This window comes from Cupressus sempervirens, chromosome 7 (assembly GCF_028749045.1).
Source record: "Cupressus sempervirens isolate cs-2001-9-10 chromosome 7, ASM2874904v1, whole genome shotgun sequence".
NCBI lineage: Eukaryota > Viridiplantae > Streptophyta > Pinopsida > Cupressales > Cupressaceae > Cupressus > Cupressus sempervirens.
In genome coordinates this window covers 128,142,266-128,157,518 of record NC_143124.1, presented here as the reverse complement: position 1 = coordinate 128,157,518, position 15,253 = coordinate 128,142,266, and the positions used below count along the sequence as shown (strand labels likewise).

The window sequence follows — 15,253 nt, the reverse complement described above, 5'->3', positions numbered from 1 at the left end:
TCACTGTCTACTTCTTCATCTTCACCTTTTCCCTTGGTTGACAAAAGAGTTGAATGTACTTTTAACTTGTCAATTCTTTTCTTGCCTTCATTTACCACCTAAGGGAGTTTGGTCTCTAGTTCTATCCTAGCCTTGGCTTCATCACATGTACCAAAATATGCAGCCTTTGGGTCAACTAGTTTATTGATCAATGCCTCAATAATATCCTTATTTTCATCTATATTTACCTCATATCCTAGAGGTTTTACCCATGCACTTCTAGGTCTAACTGGCTACATGTATACCTTATCACTATCTACAATGAAACATACATCGTCCTTATAATCTTCAACTAGTTTTTTGGGGATTTGGTAGATGTTATTCATTTTCTCTTTGAAAGCATCAAAATAATTATCCATAATACTATTATATTTTTCACCCATCTCAGCAATGTACTCAATAATTTGATATAGTATAGGCACATCTTTTCTCCATACAATAGTGTCTTTTGAAGGAAAGTATTTGGGTACATAAAAGAATAAGCATGTCAACAAAGAGCCAAACATACATGGATTATAATTTTATGTTATGATGCTCTCCATGTTTTTGTTGAATTGTTTCAATAGTAGCTTGGCAAGGTCAAAAGAAAGATTGTACTTGACTATCTTATATGCCAAGTCAACTACTTCACAACACAAACTATTCAACTTGTTGAAGTTGTAGATCTTATGTGCAATGATATGGATGCCAATTTCTAATTACATGTTAGTGGCACTGCTAATTTTCATATCTCTTCCTTTCCATTCTGTTAGGGTTTTCTTCTCTAGTTCAGCCTAACCTAGGGTTTTGGTCATCTTAGCTTTAGCCAACATAAAGAGACTAGTGATCCTATTAATAATTTTATTTCTCATCAAAATAGGTTTTTCTAACAATATTTATCCATTTTTCACATGACTAATAATATACCTAATCCATTTGACTTGAAAATCATGGGGCATGTGAGGAATATGGGTTACTCTTTTAACTTGGACATATTGATGTTTAGGTTTCAAAATTCCATTCACACTTAATCTTTCTAGGGTTTTGTCCATTTCTAGTGTTCCAATTTCTTGAATTGCACATTTAAAATGAGAATGGATGTCATTGATTAATAGTACCTTGGAAGGAATTTGAGAGTATGCTCCACTTGGGTCTAGAGTTTCAGTGATTGTAGGAGTGAGCTTGAAGTCTGATGTTTTCCATTCTACACCATGAACTAGCATATCTAAACTTCACTTTGCCTTGCTACTACTAGATGAAATATTCAATCAATAGGGTTTGAGAGAATTCAAAAACTTTGGTAACAATTTGCTCAAATCACTTGGATGTTATTAAAAATTGCATTGTGCAACAACTCTTTAAAATTTATGGGAAAAAAGACTTTGATTTTCCTCCTTTTATCAAATTTCTTGGTGTAAATAAGTATTTACTTATTAAAATTAATTAATTTTACTTAGGTTAATGCATTATTTAATTATTTTGCATTATTTAATTATTATTTTATGTGAGACACTTAGGAATTTGTGAACTCTCATTGAGTTATGCAACTCTAATAATGCACATGGTGTCTACAAAATAGGAGTATGCATCACTCACTAAGTTGTCATGTTGACAACATAGTTATCCACACTCCTAATTTAGCACATGTTGTCTACACCACTGATTTGCATGCTACACCATTGTAGGCTTATCCACACATCATCACACTTAATCCCATGATCAATGGAGGCTAACCCATATTTGGTGGACATGTGCTTGGTTGTATGACATATCATGATGCTAACTTCTATGCATTATAGAAGCTCTCCTAAGGCCTTTATATATAGGCACTCTTAGTGTATCTCTTAAGTTGGCTAAGTAGTTATTGAATGAATATCGTCATTCTGATCATACTCTATCTATTTTGGTCTATTGTGTGCTTGTGTTAAGTTCTTTAGTTCTTGGGTGAATATTGGCCTAAGCCAAATTTTTACATAGTATTAGCACTGAGGGAGATTCTCATCACATAGCCATTCAAGACTATTCATGCTTCAACACCTTGACATGAATTTGGAGGATCCATAGAAATTGGGAGTGTCTAGAGCTAGATCTAACTTCACCAATGCATCCAAAGTGTCGATTCGATGAAGATCGACTTTAAATTTTCTTATACTAGGTGAAAGTTGATCGTGAGGCCCCGATTTGAAGTTTGGGTATGGTCTTTCTATTGATCTAATTATTTTAATTTTAGATCTGTATTAAATTTCTTCTCTACAATTTTTTTCCAAATTTGTTATTTTTGGAATTTTTAAGTTGCCCAAATAGAGAAATGTTTTTTTTCCAAAGTGGGCAATGATACCCCGACTCGGCTCTATATTTTGGCAGATATATTTTATTTGTTTGCAGAGCACCATTTATTAGTGGGCTCATTTTATTATTCTACACTAATTATTTTGGGTTGTACTGCATAATCTCTGTGTTATCCAGCCATGCCCCACTAATCCTATTGGCAACACTCTACACAAAATCTTGTAGCACCCCATCATAACCAGTGACCCTTTCCACTGGTAGGCAGTCCTGTTGCTTACTATTGTGCAACCTTCTTCATTTAAACAATGTGCAGGCCTATCTCACATTGAATGTGGGATAAACCCCACAAACTACTGGAGATCTCTAGTGACAGTTTAAGGCTTAGTGCATATTCCACAATATTTGCAGCACACCCTATAACTGTGACATGTGGTGTAGTTTGATTCCTTCGCAACATCACATATGTGAACTATCTCCCACCTACTCCCCATAGTAATGACACATGGAACTCGCACTGTAAATCCACACAACATGATAAGCAAACGTCTACATGGATAGCAAAAGTCCTGACCCATCCATGTGACATATTCCCATTCACTAAACTACCACGCTAGTAGATTGTTGAGTCACGCCAGTTGGGACATCCAGTCAGCACTCTACGGATAGAAAGCACACGTCATCAGCCAGCCCTACCACATGGCCAATCTTGCCACATCAAAAGCCAACATGTTAGGTCAAGCAACAATCAAAGTACCCTGACACATCATCACCTTCCATACAATTTCATATAGTACAGAATTACATGTCATCTACCACATCACCGAGGGCTTATTTTTGCTGATGTCATTTGCTCCAATATCTTAAATTTGATGCCCATCTGGATGTCATTTCTAGAAAAATTATAATTACTGTGATGGCCAATGAGTGTCAAATTTAACCTTTTCATTCGCTAATGCAACCCCTCTCTAGATTGATTTTGGTTTTTGTAGTCCAACTTTGGGAGGCCATAACTCGAACATTCAGACTCCAAATTAGGTGTAATTTTTTAAAAATTAGGTAGAATTTCCTAAATTTTTTAGTGGTATAGCTATATTATGGTTTTGGTGGAAGGATTGATTAGAAATTGCATTTTTTGGTGACTATACTTGTATAATCTTGCATTTTGCAACTTCTAATACTCTATATAGGCACATATGGAGTCAGAAACAAGTTCTATTTTTTTTGAAAGTGCATATTTTTTCATCTAATTTCTAGATCTACTATCAAAATGTAGGGTTATGTGGACAAAACTATCACTTTCAGCAATAGGGCCTGTCTTTTCTTTGTAATGCTTCAAAATTATCACACATTGTAAAGTTTCAAATTTGTACTCCATTAAGAGGTTGTAACAAGAAAATCTAAAGTCCATAAAGGCTTCTATTTGGGGGGGGGGGGGGGGGGGTGTTTCTTGATTTAGTGAAAAGGGGGGTTCTTTTTGGTGTTGTGTTCTCTCTTTTCTACACTTCTCTTTCATTTTCTACATTATGGGAAACTTTAAGTTTCCTAAATTAACTCCTCATAACTATGCTTCATGGTCAATAAAAATGTGGTATCACTTAATGCATAATGGAGTTTCATAATATGTAGATGGTACTCTTCCTCAACCAACAGGTGATAAAGTTTCAAAAAGTGATATTTCAACTTAGGTAGCAATAGATAGGAAAACCCTAGATGATATATGTTTGGGGGTAGATGATAAGATCATGTATCAAATCAAGAAATGTACTACATCTAAGGAATCTTGGGATACCCTAGAAAGCCTTTATGGTAAGTGTCTAAAGAGGATGCGTTCAAGATTGAAGATGAGCTTGTACCCTTAGATCCTAAGTCATATGACTCCATCTAGGATTTCATCATCAAGGTGAATGAACTAAGGACAAAGCTTATTGATTGTGGGAGTTCTATCAAAGATGAAAAATTGATTTATCTCATCCATAACAAGCTGCCATCAAAATATTCCACATTTGTATCTTCTTTCAACACCTTAAAGACTTCCTTAGGGTTTGCCTACAAGAAAGTAACTTTTGATGAATATGCTAAATTTTTGGATGATGAAGAAAAAAAGTTGAAATCAATGGAGATTCCCAAATCACCCCAATCTAAAGCATTGGTGGCCAATGAGGGTTCTCAACATTTAGCTGGATAGTCTTCAAACAAAGGAAAGGGTAAGAAGAAATGTAAGAAGGACAAATCTAAGGATGCAAAAAAGACAACACCACAATCGAATCAACAAGGTAAGTCATCAAATTCCAACAAGAAGGGGGACAACAATAATAAGGAGAAGAAGAAGTGCACTTATTGGAAGAAATTGGGTCATGAAGAGCATGAGTGTTATCTTAAAAAGATTGATGAATTGACCAACATCATGAAGAAACATAATATTCCATTGCCTAATGCTTATAAGAGAAAGGATTGTCTTTAGATTCAAAAGGAAAAGGGCAAGCATTCATGGAAAATGCAAACTCTTCAAAGGAATGTATATTTGACTTAGGTGCCTCATACCATATGGGTTCTTCAAAGGAGGATTTTTCTTCAATGAAGCAAACCAAGGTACCAGACATCCTCATGGGGAATGATAGAAAAATGGAAGTTGAAGGGAAAGGAAACATGGAGGTGTAAAATGGAGAGTTTCAAGAGGCTATCTATGTTCCAAACCTAAGTTCAAATCTCCTCTCAATCTACCAAATCACTCACCTTTGAGATGGACATAGAGTTGAGTTCTTTCTAGACTCAGTAAAAGTGCACAATCTTAAAGATAATTCCTTGGTTGCAATGAAAAAAGTGAATCATAACAAAAGGTTGTACTCTTTGTCTCATTTTTTACCCAAGTCTCCTTCAAAGGCCTTGTTATCTCAATCCAATTGAAACATGCAATTATGGCATGAGCGGTATGGTCATCTTGACTACTGCTACCTTCAGCTACTTTGCACATACTAAATGGTAAAAGGTCAACATCAAATCAAATTTTCTAAGAGTGAGTGTTTAACAAATTTAGTGGATATGCATCTAGAGGGAATGTTACAAAGAGGGAAGTCTTCAAGAGCAATAGGTGTTCTTCAAATAGTTCACATGGTATTAGCAGGTCCTTTTGCATTCAACCAGGATTGCTACATACTCACTTTTGTTGATGACTTTTCAAGGTTCACTTGGGTCTACTTTCTTCATAAAAAGAATGAAGTGTTGGATAAGTTTCTAGACTTAAAGACTCGCATAGAATAGAAATCCAAAAAGGCCACCAAAATACTCTGCATGGAAAATGGAAGCATGTATGTGAATAGATGACTTATGGAATTTTGTAGAAATGAGGGAATTGATCTTCAAACTCCACCAACATTCAGTCCGTGTAAGACAAATGTTGCAGCACTAAGGATTAGGATTCTCAAATCTATGGCATGTTGCATGATACATGCCAAGTCTCTAGATCTATCATTAGATGGAAAAACTCCTTTTGAGGCATGGTGCAGAAAAAAACCTATTGTGACACACTTTAGATTCTTTGGTTGTCCTGCATGGGCAAATAGATCTTCCAAGGGATGCAAGGTAGAGCCATCTTAACCTTATACCTTCATTGGTTATGAAGATAGTGTGAAGGCATACAAACTTCTAGATCCTGAGACACATTGAATATTTGTGTAGAAGGATGTACACTTTGAGGAAAGTTCTCCATGCTTGTCCTCTACTCCTCTTCACACATCATAAAGTGTGGAAACTGATAGTGACACCAGCAATAGTGCTTCAATAGATTTAGACGTGTGGAATTCTATAGACAATTACAATGAGTGCTCACTTCATCAATTTAGTCTGCATGCATACATAGCCACAATGATAGGTCCAAAATAGCATGGTACATCCAGTCTCTCAGATACAAGTTCAGTGATAGATTTGGGAGATAGTATTGATGATCTACCTCTTCTTCTTGATGAAGAATTACCTTCTTCATTTGTCATGAGGGATCCATCAATCTCTCTTGTTCATTCTCTACGTGATCTATCCTCATAGGTTGAACTGATTGTGGATACTTATGATCAGCAGTTGTAGTAGGGTTCTTCATCAGTTGCAGAGATAGACAATTCTTTGAGATAGGTTCTTCAGCCAATTGAGCAGATTTTAGAGACATCACGTATCTATGGGATTCTTTCCACATACAGCTGAAGCATCTCATTTGTACCCTTGGCATTGTTTATTCTTAAGGGGAGGAGCACCATTCTGTAGTCTTGGATCAGCTTCTTCATTGGATCATTCTCTTATGTATATAATGGATGTATGTCATAATGGGGGGATATTGATTACTCCATCCATCCATGCATCCCTATTTATCTCTCTTTTCGGGGAAGGGTTTTTCCCATGAGGTTTTCCCTCTTTACCCACTTTATGGGAGATTGAATATCATTATGTACATGGCTACCTAAAGTGGCCTAGTAGCTGGGACCCATTATGCATTTCATCCTAGGTTTTTTAAGCTTAAGGGCATTCCCCTAAGTTGCACTTAAGGGGAGGTGTTGGTGTAAATAAGTATTTACTTATTACACTTACTTAAGTTTACTCAAGTTAATGCATTATTTTATTATTTTGCATTATTTTATTATTATTTTAGGTGAGACATTGAGGATTTTGTGAACTCTCATTGAGTTACACAACTCTAATTATGCACATGGTGTCTACAACATAGGAGTATGCATCATTCAGTAAGTTGTCATGTTGACAACACAATTATCCATACTCCTCATTTAGGACATGTTGTCTACACCATTGATTTGCATGCTACACCATTGTAGGCTTATCCTCACATCATTTCACTTAATCCCATGCTCAATGGAGGATAACCCATATCTAGTGGACATGTGCCTAGTTGTATGACATATCATGATGTTGACTTCTATGCATTCTAGAAGCTCTCCTAAGGCCTTTATATATAGGAACTCTTAGTGTACTCTTAAGTTGGCTAAGTAGTCATTGAATGAATATCATCATTTTGATCATACTCTATCTATTTTGGTCTACTGTGTGCTTGTGTTGAGTTCTTTAGTTCTTGGGTGAGTTCTTGCCTAAGCCAAATTCTTACAAAATTTTTTCATAAATGCTTGGTACAAATAATAGATCAATTTGACATAATATCATCCACTTTATTTTACACTCAACAAATTTTTTTTGACTCGGTAACCATATGTGCCTTAGTTACTTTTGAGCTTCTTTGGTAGGGTCTGTAACCCATTCTTGCTTGGTAAGACAATAACGTAACCTTGCTCAATAATAACTTTTATCTGTTATTTAGTGATCCCTTTTGCATCTTGGAAAATGATTTAGATCACTCATCCTACTCACTAGAGTTGATGTCTAATGTCTCATTTAGTATCACAATTTGGATGATCCTTTGGGAGATCAAGTAGAAATGGTGGAGTTGCTCAAATCTTGAGTGAATTGTTCATCACCACTTGGATTTGCATTCTTGGTAGGCTTTAGACCCCATTGTTGTCTCATCTATTTTTTAATGTTATCAGCCTTTGACTTCTTTTCATCTTCAATTCTTTCAATATTCTTGTAGTTCTCGGTAAGATGACCAAGTTTAATACAAATGAAACATCTTTTAGTAGTATCCCTTTCCTTCAAATGATTCTTTACACAATTCATTCCAATGTGCCCAAATTCTCCACAATAATGAAATCTGCATTAGGTGTTGTAGTCCCAATCAGATATAGCTTTTACAATTTTTTTTGTTGGATTCAATATCATGGTTTTGCATTCTAATGACTAGTGTACACATTTATTACATTTGTGACATTACCCTTCAAATCTTGGTTTCTCTTTGCATGTATTAACCTTATTACCATGCTGATTAAAATTGTAGCACTTTTCATTGAATTTTGCCTTCCCATTGCTCAAACATTTGTTTGATGTATGACCTATCTTACCATAGTAATTGCAAGTAGGTCTTTGATTCTTTTAAGCTACTTGCTTGGATGTTTTTCCTTCTTCTATGTATCCAATTCCTACTTTTCCTTTCTATCTATAGAGATTTTGCTCATTCGACTGATTCATGCCTACTTGGGATTTTAGAATTCTTTCATTGGTTTGCGTTTCAAACTTTAGATCAATCTATAATCTTTCATCTTCTAACCTTAGATGTAGGATTCCTTCATTTGCATTTGAGAGCTTGTTTATGAAGTCAACTTTTTGAAGAGATAGAAGTTGAATCGCATTTTCTTATCCTTCTATATCTTTTATTATATTATTTTTCTCTTCCATGACTTCACATAGTCTTATAGATTAAATTTCTTGTTCTCCTCTTAGTTTTCTTACTTCCTCTTGTAGTGAACCATTCTTTTCTAGGAGTTCCTTGATTGCTTCAGTAGCTTCATCTATGCTACTTGAATGAAGGTCTTCAATTCTTTCTTCAATGTAGAGATGATCATTCATTTTAATTGCAAGACCTTTTCTTCTTTTTAGGGATTGAGAGAGTTGATCCTTTACTTTCTTGAGCTGGAAAATAGCCATTTCCAATTCTAGCTTCTCATTGTCAATAGCCTTGTCAAGTGAGAATATCTCGATGGCCTTTGATCTTTTCTCAGGCTATTAGACTTTTCTTTGAGAACCATAATGCTCTGATACCAATTGTTGGAAATATTATGACATGTTAGGTTACTGAGAGGGGAGGGATGAATCAGTATCTTCTAAAAATTTTCATCCCAATTGCATAAGAAACTAAAAACATGAAAGAATACATAACATTTTGAAATAAGATTTGGTGACCCAAAAACATTTCAAATACAAAGTAAAATAGGGGTGGGGATGATGCCTACAAGCTTTATTACTATAGTATAAAGTTGGTTAGTTAAAGGCTTATATTGATCACTTCTTATGATCTACCCTATAAGGAGTAATAAGGTCTGCTAAGTCCACTTTGCAAAAGGATTTACAAACATACAATGAAGTGTGCACTCTGTAAAGAGATATACATAAGACTGTTAGGTCTACCTTGTTAAAGCATTTAGCTGATCTCTGATCTATAACTTGGTTTGCTAAGTGAGATTCCTTTGAGTGTATAAATCAACTTTTTGTGATTGATGAATCTTTGATGCTCCTTATACTATTGTAGCCTTTGAAATTCACACTTTTGTAGTTCTATGCTAATTACATTACATCATTTTTTGATTCCACAAATACATTCGAGATGATTCATTATATTACATATATATCAATCCAATTACATAATTACAAAATTAGCCACAATATAAGTTTTCACAAATTTTACTAAGTCAGCTCAAATGTAGACACTCAAGTTCTAATGAATGATTTAGTGAGGTTTTGATACTTGGGATCCACTATCAATGCTTGACATCGTCATGCACTTAGTAGACATAGAAGCTTATTCCATACCAATCACTTCCAAGTAGTCTTGAACTCGTTTTATAGTAGTGACTTGATGAATACTATAAAACTCAGCATATAAATGGAATCACTTGATTCACACCGCCTCACTCAATCAATGCTTCCATTATGAGCTCAGTATAAACTGAATCACTTGGCTAATATTGAGTAGCTCGGTTAACATTGGACTCACATTATATCAACTATGAACTTGCTAAAAACTGCACAATTTAGTTTCTACTGGTAAACTTGGCATAGACTGAGATGATCAATTTACACTAATAATCTTCACAATAGTTGTAACTATTCGATATACATTGGAGTTTGTCCAAAGAACTTAGGAGCAATTGTAGAGCTTGGTAACAACTAAAATGCTTGGTTAACACTATTAATTATACAATAAGCTTGGTAGATACTTACAATCTAAATAAGTGCATGTCACTAATAACAAACTTGACTAATATGTCAAAAATATGCTTCTAATTATGGTTACTAGTAGTGTTGGATATAGATTATGGGATATTTTGATTCAGGGTTTTTCAATATTAAGAAAGAGGCTAGGCTAGGAATGTGATGTTTTTGAATTCTAGCTATTTTATAGCATTTTGTTCTATGAGTCAGCCCTTTTTTTGGCATCCTTTTAATATTAAAATAACGAGCTATTACCCCATATCTTTTCCCTCATTACAATCTTTGTGTAAATTTATGGTTCTCATATATTTATCTATCTTTGATGGTTTCCTAGTTAAAATTAATTAAATAGTGACTTTAACTATTATAGCTAGCTAAGCTGACAAATGGTAGGGACTTGAATGTCCAAGTTTTAGAAACATTAATTTTTAATTCCAAATTGCTAATTGCCATAAATCCCATGTTGTGCCCAAAACTATTCCCATGGCATCGTAAAAGAGAATGATCATTTCATAGTTGTATGGTAGAAAATACTATCTAGACTACATTAGCTAATTTTAACCACCTCTCTAGTTGCATATGTCTAAACTATGTCTTTGAAAAATTTATTCCTACTTTTTAAATATTCTCCTACATAAACCACTTTTGGAGCTCTCTTAGTAGGTCGCCTAACCAATGATGATAAAGAGAAGAAGCTAATTACAACATGACTAAAGAACCTAGAAGATGAGGTTCTTGAACACTCATGCTAACCTCTATGAAAAAAATAATAATGAAGCAATAAAAAATTACATGCACAAAGTATCAATATGGGATACCACAACCTTTCAATTACAAGAGGCAAAAAATACAATGTGAAAGATTTTCATTTCTAAGTAGAGAACAATGTTAAGGATAAGTTTGGAAGAAGGTTCTAACACTATTTGTAGAGACACCGTGAAATTTTTTAATGTTAGCATCATTCTCGCACAAGACAACTCCAAAATTCAAGGAAGAGCTCAAAAGCATCCAATGTATGATATTCAAGAAACACTTTTACTACATGTGACTAAAGGTTTTTTTTCATTAGCATAAACGAAGAACAAAAGCTCTCTATAATAAAATACAGAAGTTAGATATTGTGAGATCCAAACATAAATTCTAGTTGTACTTTCCTTTGAGACATGGAAGACTTCTCATGATCATCACATGCACATGCATCACTAGGATGATTTTAGAGGAATATTGATGGAAAAATGGTGTCAATATCTCATATTCTAGAGGTTACATCCAAGTGTATGACCTAAATTTTAACTTAATTGCATGTAGTAATGTTGTGCTAAGCATGAAAATCATGTAGAGGAAGATAAATATTAGTGAGATCTTATGTTTAATAGACATATCAGGAGAAAGAAAATAGATAAAAGAGTTTGAAATAACAAAAATAATCATTCCATTGTATAATTGTAGTAAGAGCCTAGGAAGACAAATAATAATTAATATCACATATATGATTCTAGGATTAAAACTTGGACAATTTAGCTTTAGATGTTGCTTGCCAAAGAACCAAGGCTCAAAATGAAGAATTTGAATATAGTCTTCTACCAAGTAAAAGATATATAATGACAGCCTTAGATAACATACTAAGAAATGACCTATTTTCCAATAGCAACAATATGATACCATATTCAAACAAATTTACCACCAAAACATTCTCCATTACATCTTATCAATTTGTTAAACGATTTAATAATTTAGAATGTATGAAATTAATTAGAACAACTCATTAATGCTCTTCACACTATTCCTAATTTTGTTACAAATCTCCACTTTCATGGTCTCCTAGAAGTCTTAATCGTGTTCTACAGCTACAATGCGGCAATAAAGCTTTAGTCATGGTTAAGTCTTGAATTGACAAATATCAAACGCTAGTGTGAATAGATCCCCTATTCTTTTTAAATGTCTCCCTCGCCTACGTTTTTTCTCGCATCGAATATCATACTTTCTTTGTTATGCCGAAGTATGACCACTCACGCAAATCAATTTCTGACACCATATGTAATATGGTGACGTTGTTAATGGAATCCATGGAAAGCATGGCTTACGTTTGTGTCAAATATCTCTGGTCGTTTCAACATTGTTGTCTTTTCTCCGGCCTTGCCGAACAACTGTCAACATCAAGCGGGAAATATATCACTTCAATGGTGTCACTGAATTTTTTGTTCAAACGAAAAACCAATTGGTCTGGATAAAACAAGGAATTGTCGGTACAATTACGATTGTCATATAAATAATAGAACTCCATTGTAAAAACTATTAGTCGTCAGAGAAATGGGTAAAAGAAAGATTGTATCCTGCGCTGCTTGTAGGCACCAACGTAAGAAATGTTCACGAAAATGTATCTTGGCTCCCCATTTTCCTTCACATGATCCTGAAAAGTTCGCAATCGTGGAGAGTGTCTATGAAATCAACTATATCATCGAACTGCTTCAAGTAATTCTTAACCATGACCTGTTTTAATATTATCTCAGTGATTTTTACTTTAGTAGTTTTGAAATCATATTACTTGCTTGTGAATGTCAATCAGCTTTCCTTCATCTAAGTTTGTATTGGGGTTAATTGTTGCTTATTCCTCTGTTGTTTTTGGAAACATTTGTTTTCATTCTTTGGATGGTTGGTTTTTTAATATAAAATTGAAATACAAATCAATAGCTCAATAGTTCAAGATATTTCATGAACTTTTTAGTCCTTTAATGGAAGATTAGATTAAAGAATAACCGGTGAAATACTTCATGAAATTGTTGATCTGAACTGTACCTTCTGAATTGTTTTGACGCATCTAATAGCTTACGTTACCAACTTGTTGCTGTTTTGTTTTTCATGTGGGCTAGTCTATATCAGCATTCCTCACAATGCGAAAAAATTTAAAAAGAACGAAAGAAATGGTTTCGTTGCCTGTTATATAAGATTCATACCAGAAGAGCAAGTGATAAACAGCACCGTAATCGGTTTCTTACCCTAAACTGCTCATCTGGGTTAGGGTTTTACTCGGTAACCTAGGTTACATAACGTTCCATATGCAAGTGATATTAATTATTATTACAAAAATTGAAATAGTTTGTTTGTGCCTGATGTAAGATTCACATTGTACAATATGGTTTCCATTCATTTCTTAATATTTGTTTATGAAATGGTAATTTTTTCATTTTTATCTATATTTTTCAAATATTGTAATTATTCTAATTTATTGAAAATAGAAGATTTCGTTTTGATATTTTAGAATTGATATTATTGTATTTGGAGTAGGCTAAAGCTATTAATCATAATTTTTTAAAAAAAAATTAACTGTTTAATTATTCTATTGTTTATATGCTAAATTTGTATGCTTAGAAATCAATTAAAAAATCACTGTGCATATATTTTACTTGTAGCTTGTATTATAGTAAAATTTTAAATTAACATTTTTCATTTTATCTTTTATTAAACCAAATTATTAAGGTAAGTAATATAAATAGATTCAAAAATCTATGTAAATATGTTTTAAATACAAATGATAATATAAATGTTAAAATCCATAAAATTTATCAATGGCTAAAGCTTGTGAATATTTTTTTAAGTTAAATTTACTTTTTGCATTTGAAAAAACTATTTGTAATTATTCTATTTTTATTACAATCTTACACTCACTAATATTTTAAATATTATTCCTAAACACTTTGCATTTAAAAATAAATTCTTCCTTGATATTATCAAATATTTGAGAAATATTGGGATCTAAACAATTAATCTCATTTGTGATCCAAGAAATTATTAAATAAAATCTCATACATGTTTATAAACAAAAGACTATTTTCATATGTTGAATCTAATGTCTAAATGGTTTCCATTTTATGTCATATGAGTTAATTTTGCTCTCTAACTATTTATATACTTTTATGTTGAATTCACTTTAAATTTATAATCAATTTATATAGTATTATATTGTATTACTTTATAGTCAATTTATATAGTAATATATTCTATTACTTTATGAATGAAAAATATTCTTATCATGATTATTTTTTCAGTACTATTTTTTTTTAATTTTAAAAATTAATTTGAAGTTTGAATTAAAATTACATCTGACCAACTATACTATTGATTGGATCAATTTAGACATTTCAGTTGTACTTAATCAACCTGCTTAATATTGTCTATCCATTTAAAGACATAGTCTATGAGTTATTCTACTGATGTGTATAAATATTTAGTTTTTAAATATATTTTATTTGATTCAAGATGAAACTACAACGAACCAATTAAGTGAGCTCATCATATTTGTTTGATTATGAGACTCATATATTTGTTTTATGTTTTTTCAGGATTTGGAATTTGATCAAAGGGATGGTGCCGTAAATAGTTTAGTACATGAAGCAAGTGCAAGAGTAAAGAATCCCATCCAAGGAACCGCTAGTATAGTTGAGGAACTAAAAATCCAGAAAGCTGAGTTAGAATCTGAATTGTTAGCTAAGAATGAAGAGCTCCTAAATATCTGTGCTCAATATGGTGATCTTGTAATCCTCTTGCAAAATAAATCGCGTTAGCTTCAGTATATGCAACCAAAAAATATCAAACATAACTAAGTGAATCGGTGGATTTTGGGGAAGCTATTTCGGGATATACAGAGTCATCAAGATCACTTGACTTTTGTCCATTTCTTCAGAACACATATAACTAAACTAATCAATCACGTAAATTTATCATTGATTTGAATATAATAATTATTTGTCCTCGTTTGAATAAAAAGTTATATAGAGATAATATTTGATAAAAATATTGGGGATATTTAACGAAAATTATATTTTTAAAATATAATGATAGTATATATTGATATTTTTCTGAAGTCATTTGCACTTTTATTGGATTTATAAATATCAAATTTTGGGCTTCCTTCTAATTGTTATAATAACCACAATTTAGAAAATTAAACCTTCAAATGTTGTGTACATGTTACTATGGAACTATATTCCATCTATGATGTTGAAACTAATTTGATTAATAATTAGAATGTACTATGAAAACTTTACAGATTATATAACATATTTTATTCAATATTATTCAATTTCAATTCTTTACAATATCTAAGTTTGGACAATATGTTTGATAAATATAA

At 32.8% G+C, this 15,253-nt stretch overlaps 1 protein-coding gene across 1 annotated transcript; it reads left to right on the top strand.

The window, feature by feature from the left end:
• Window positions 1-12,429: 12,429 nt before the first annotated feature.
• LOC149545819 (LOB domain-containing protein 1-like) lies at window positions 12,430-14,881 on the top strand. The gene is made up of 2 exons (XM_089794490.1): window positions 12,430-12,594; window positions 14,463-14,881. Exons 1-2 carry the CDS (start codon window positions 12,433-12,435, stop codon window positions 14,682-14,684), a joined length of 384 nt encoding a protein of 127 aa, XP_089650616.1. The 5' UTR covers window positions 12,430-12,432; the 3' UTR covers window positions 14,685-14,881.
• Window positions 14,882-15,253: the final 372 nt, after the last annotated feature.

What these genes read in the sequence shown, in the direction of transcription:
- LOC149545819 (XM_089794490.1), top strand. Translation starts at nt 12,433, where the DNA reads ATGGGTAAAAGAAAGATTGTATCCTGCGCTGCTTGTAGGCACCAACGT. An exon ending in ATATCATCGAACTGCTTCAA is followed by an intron (nt 12,595 to 14,462) that starts GTAATTCTTAAC and finishes ATGTTTTTTCAG; the next exon opens with GATTTGGAATTTGATCAAAG.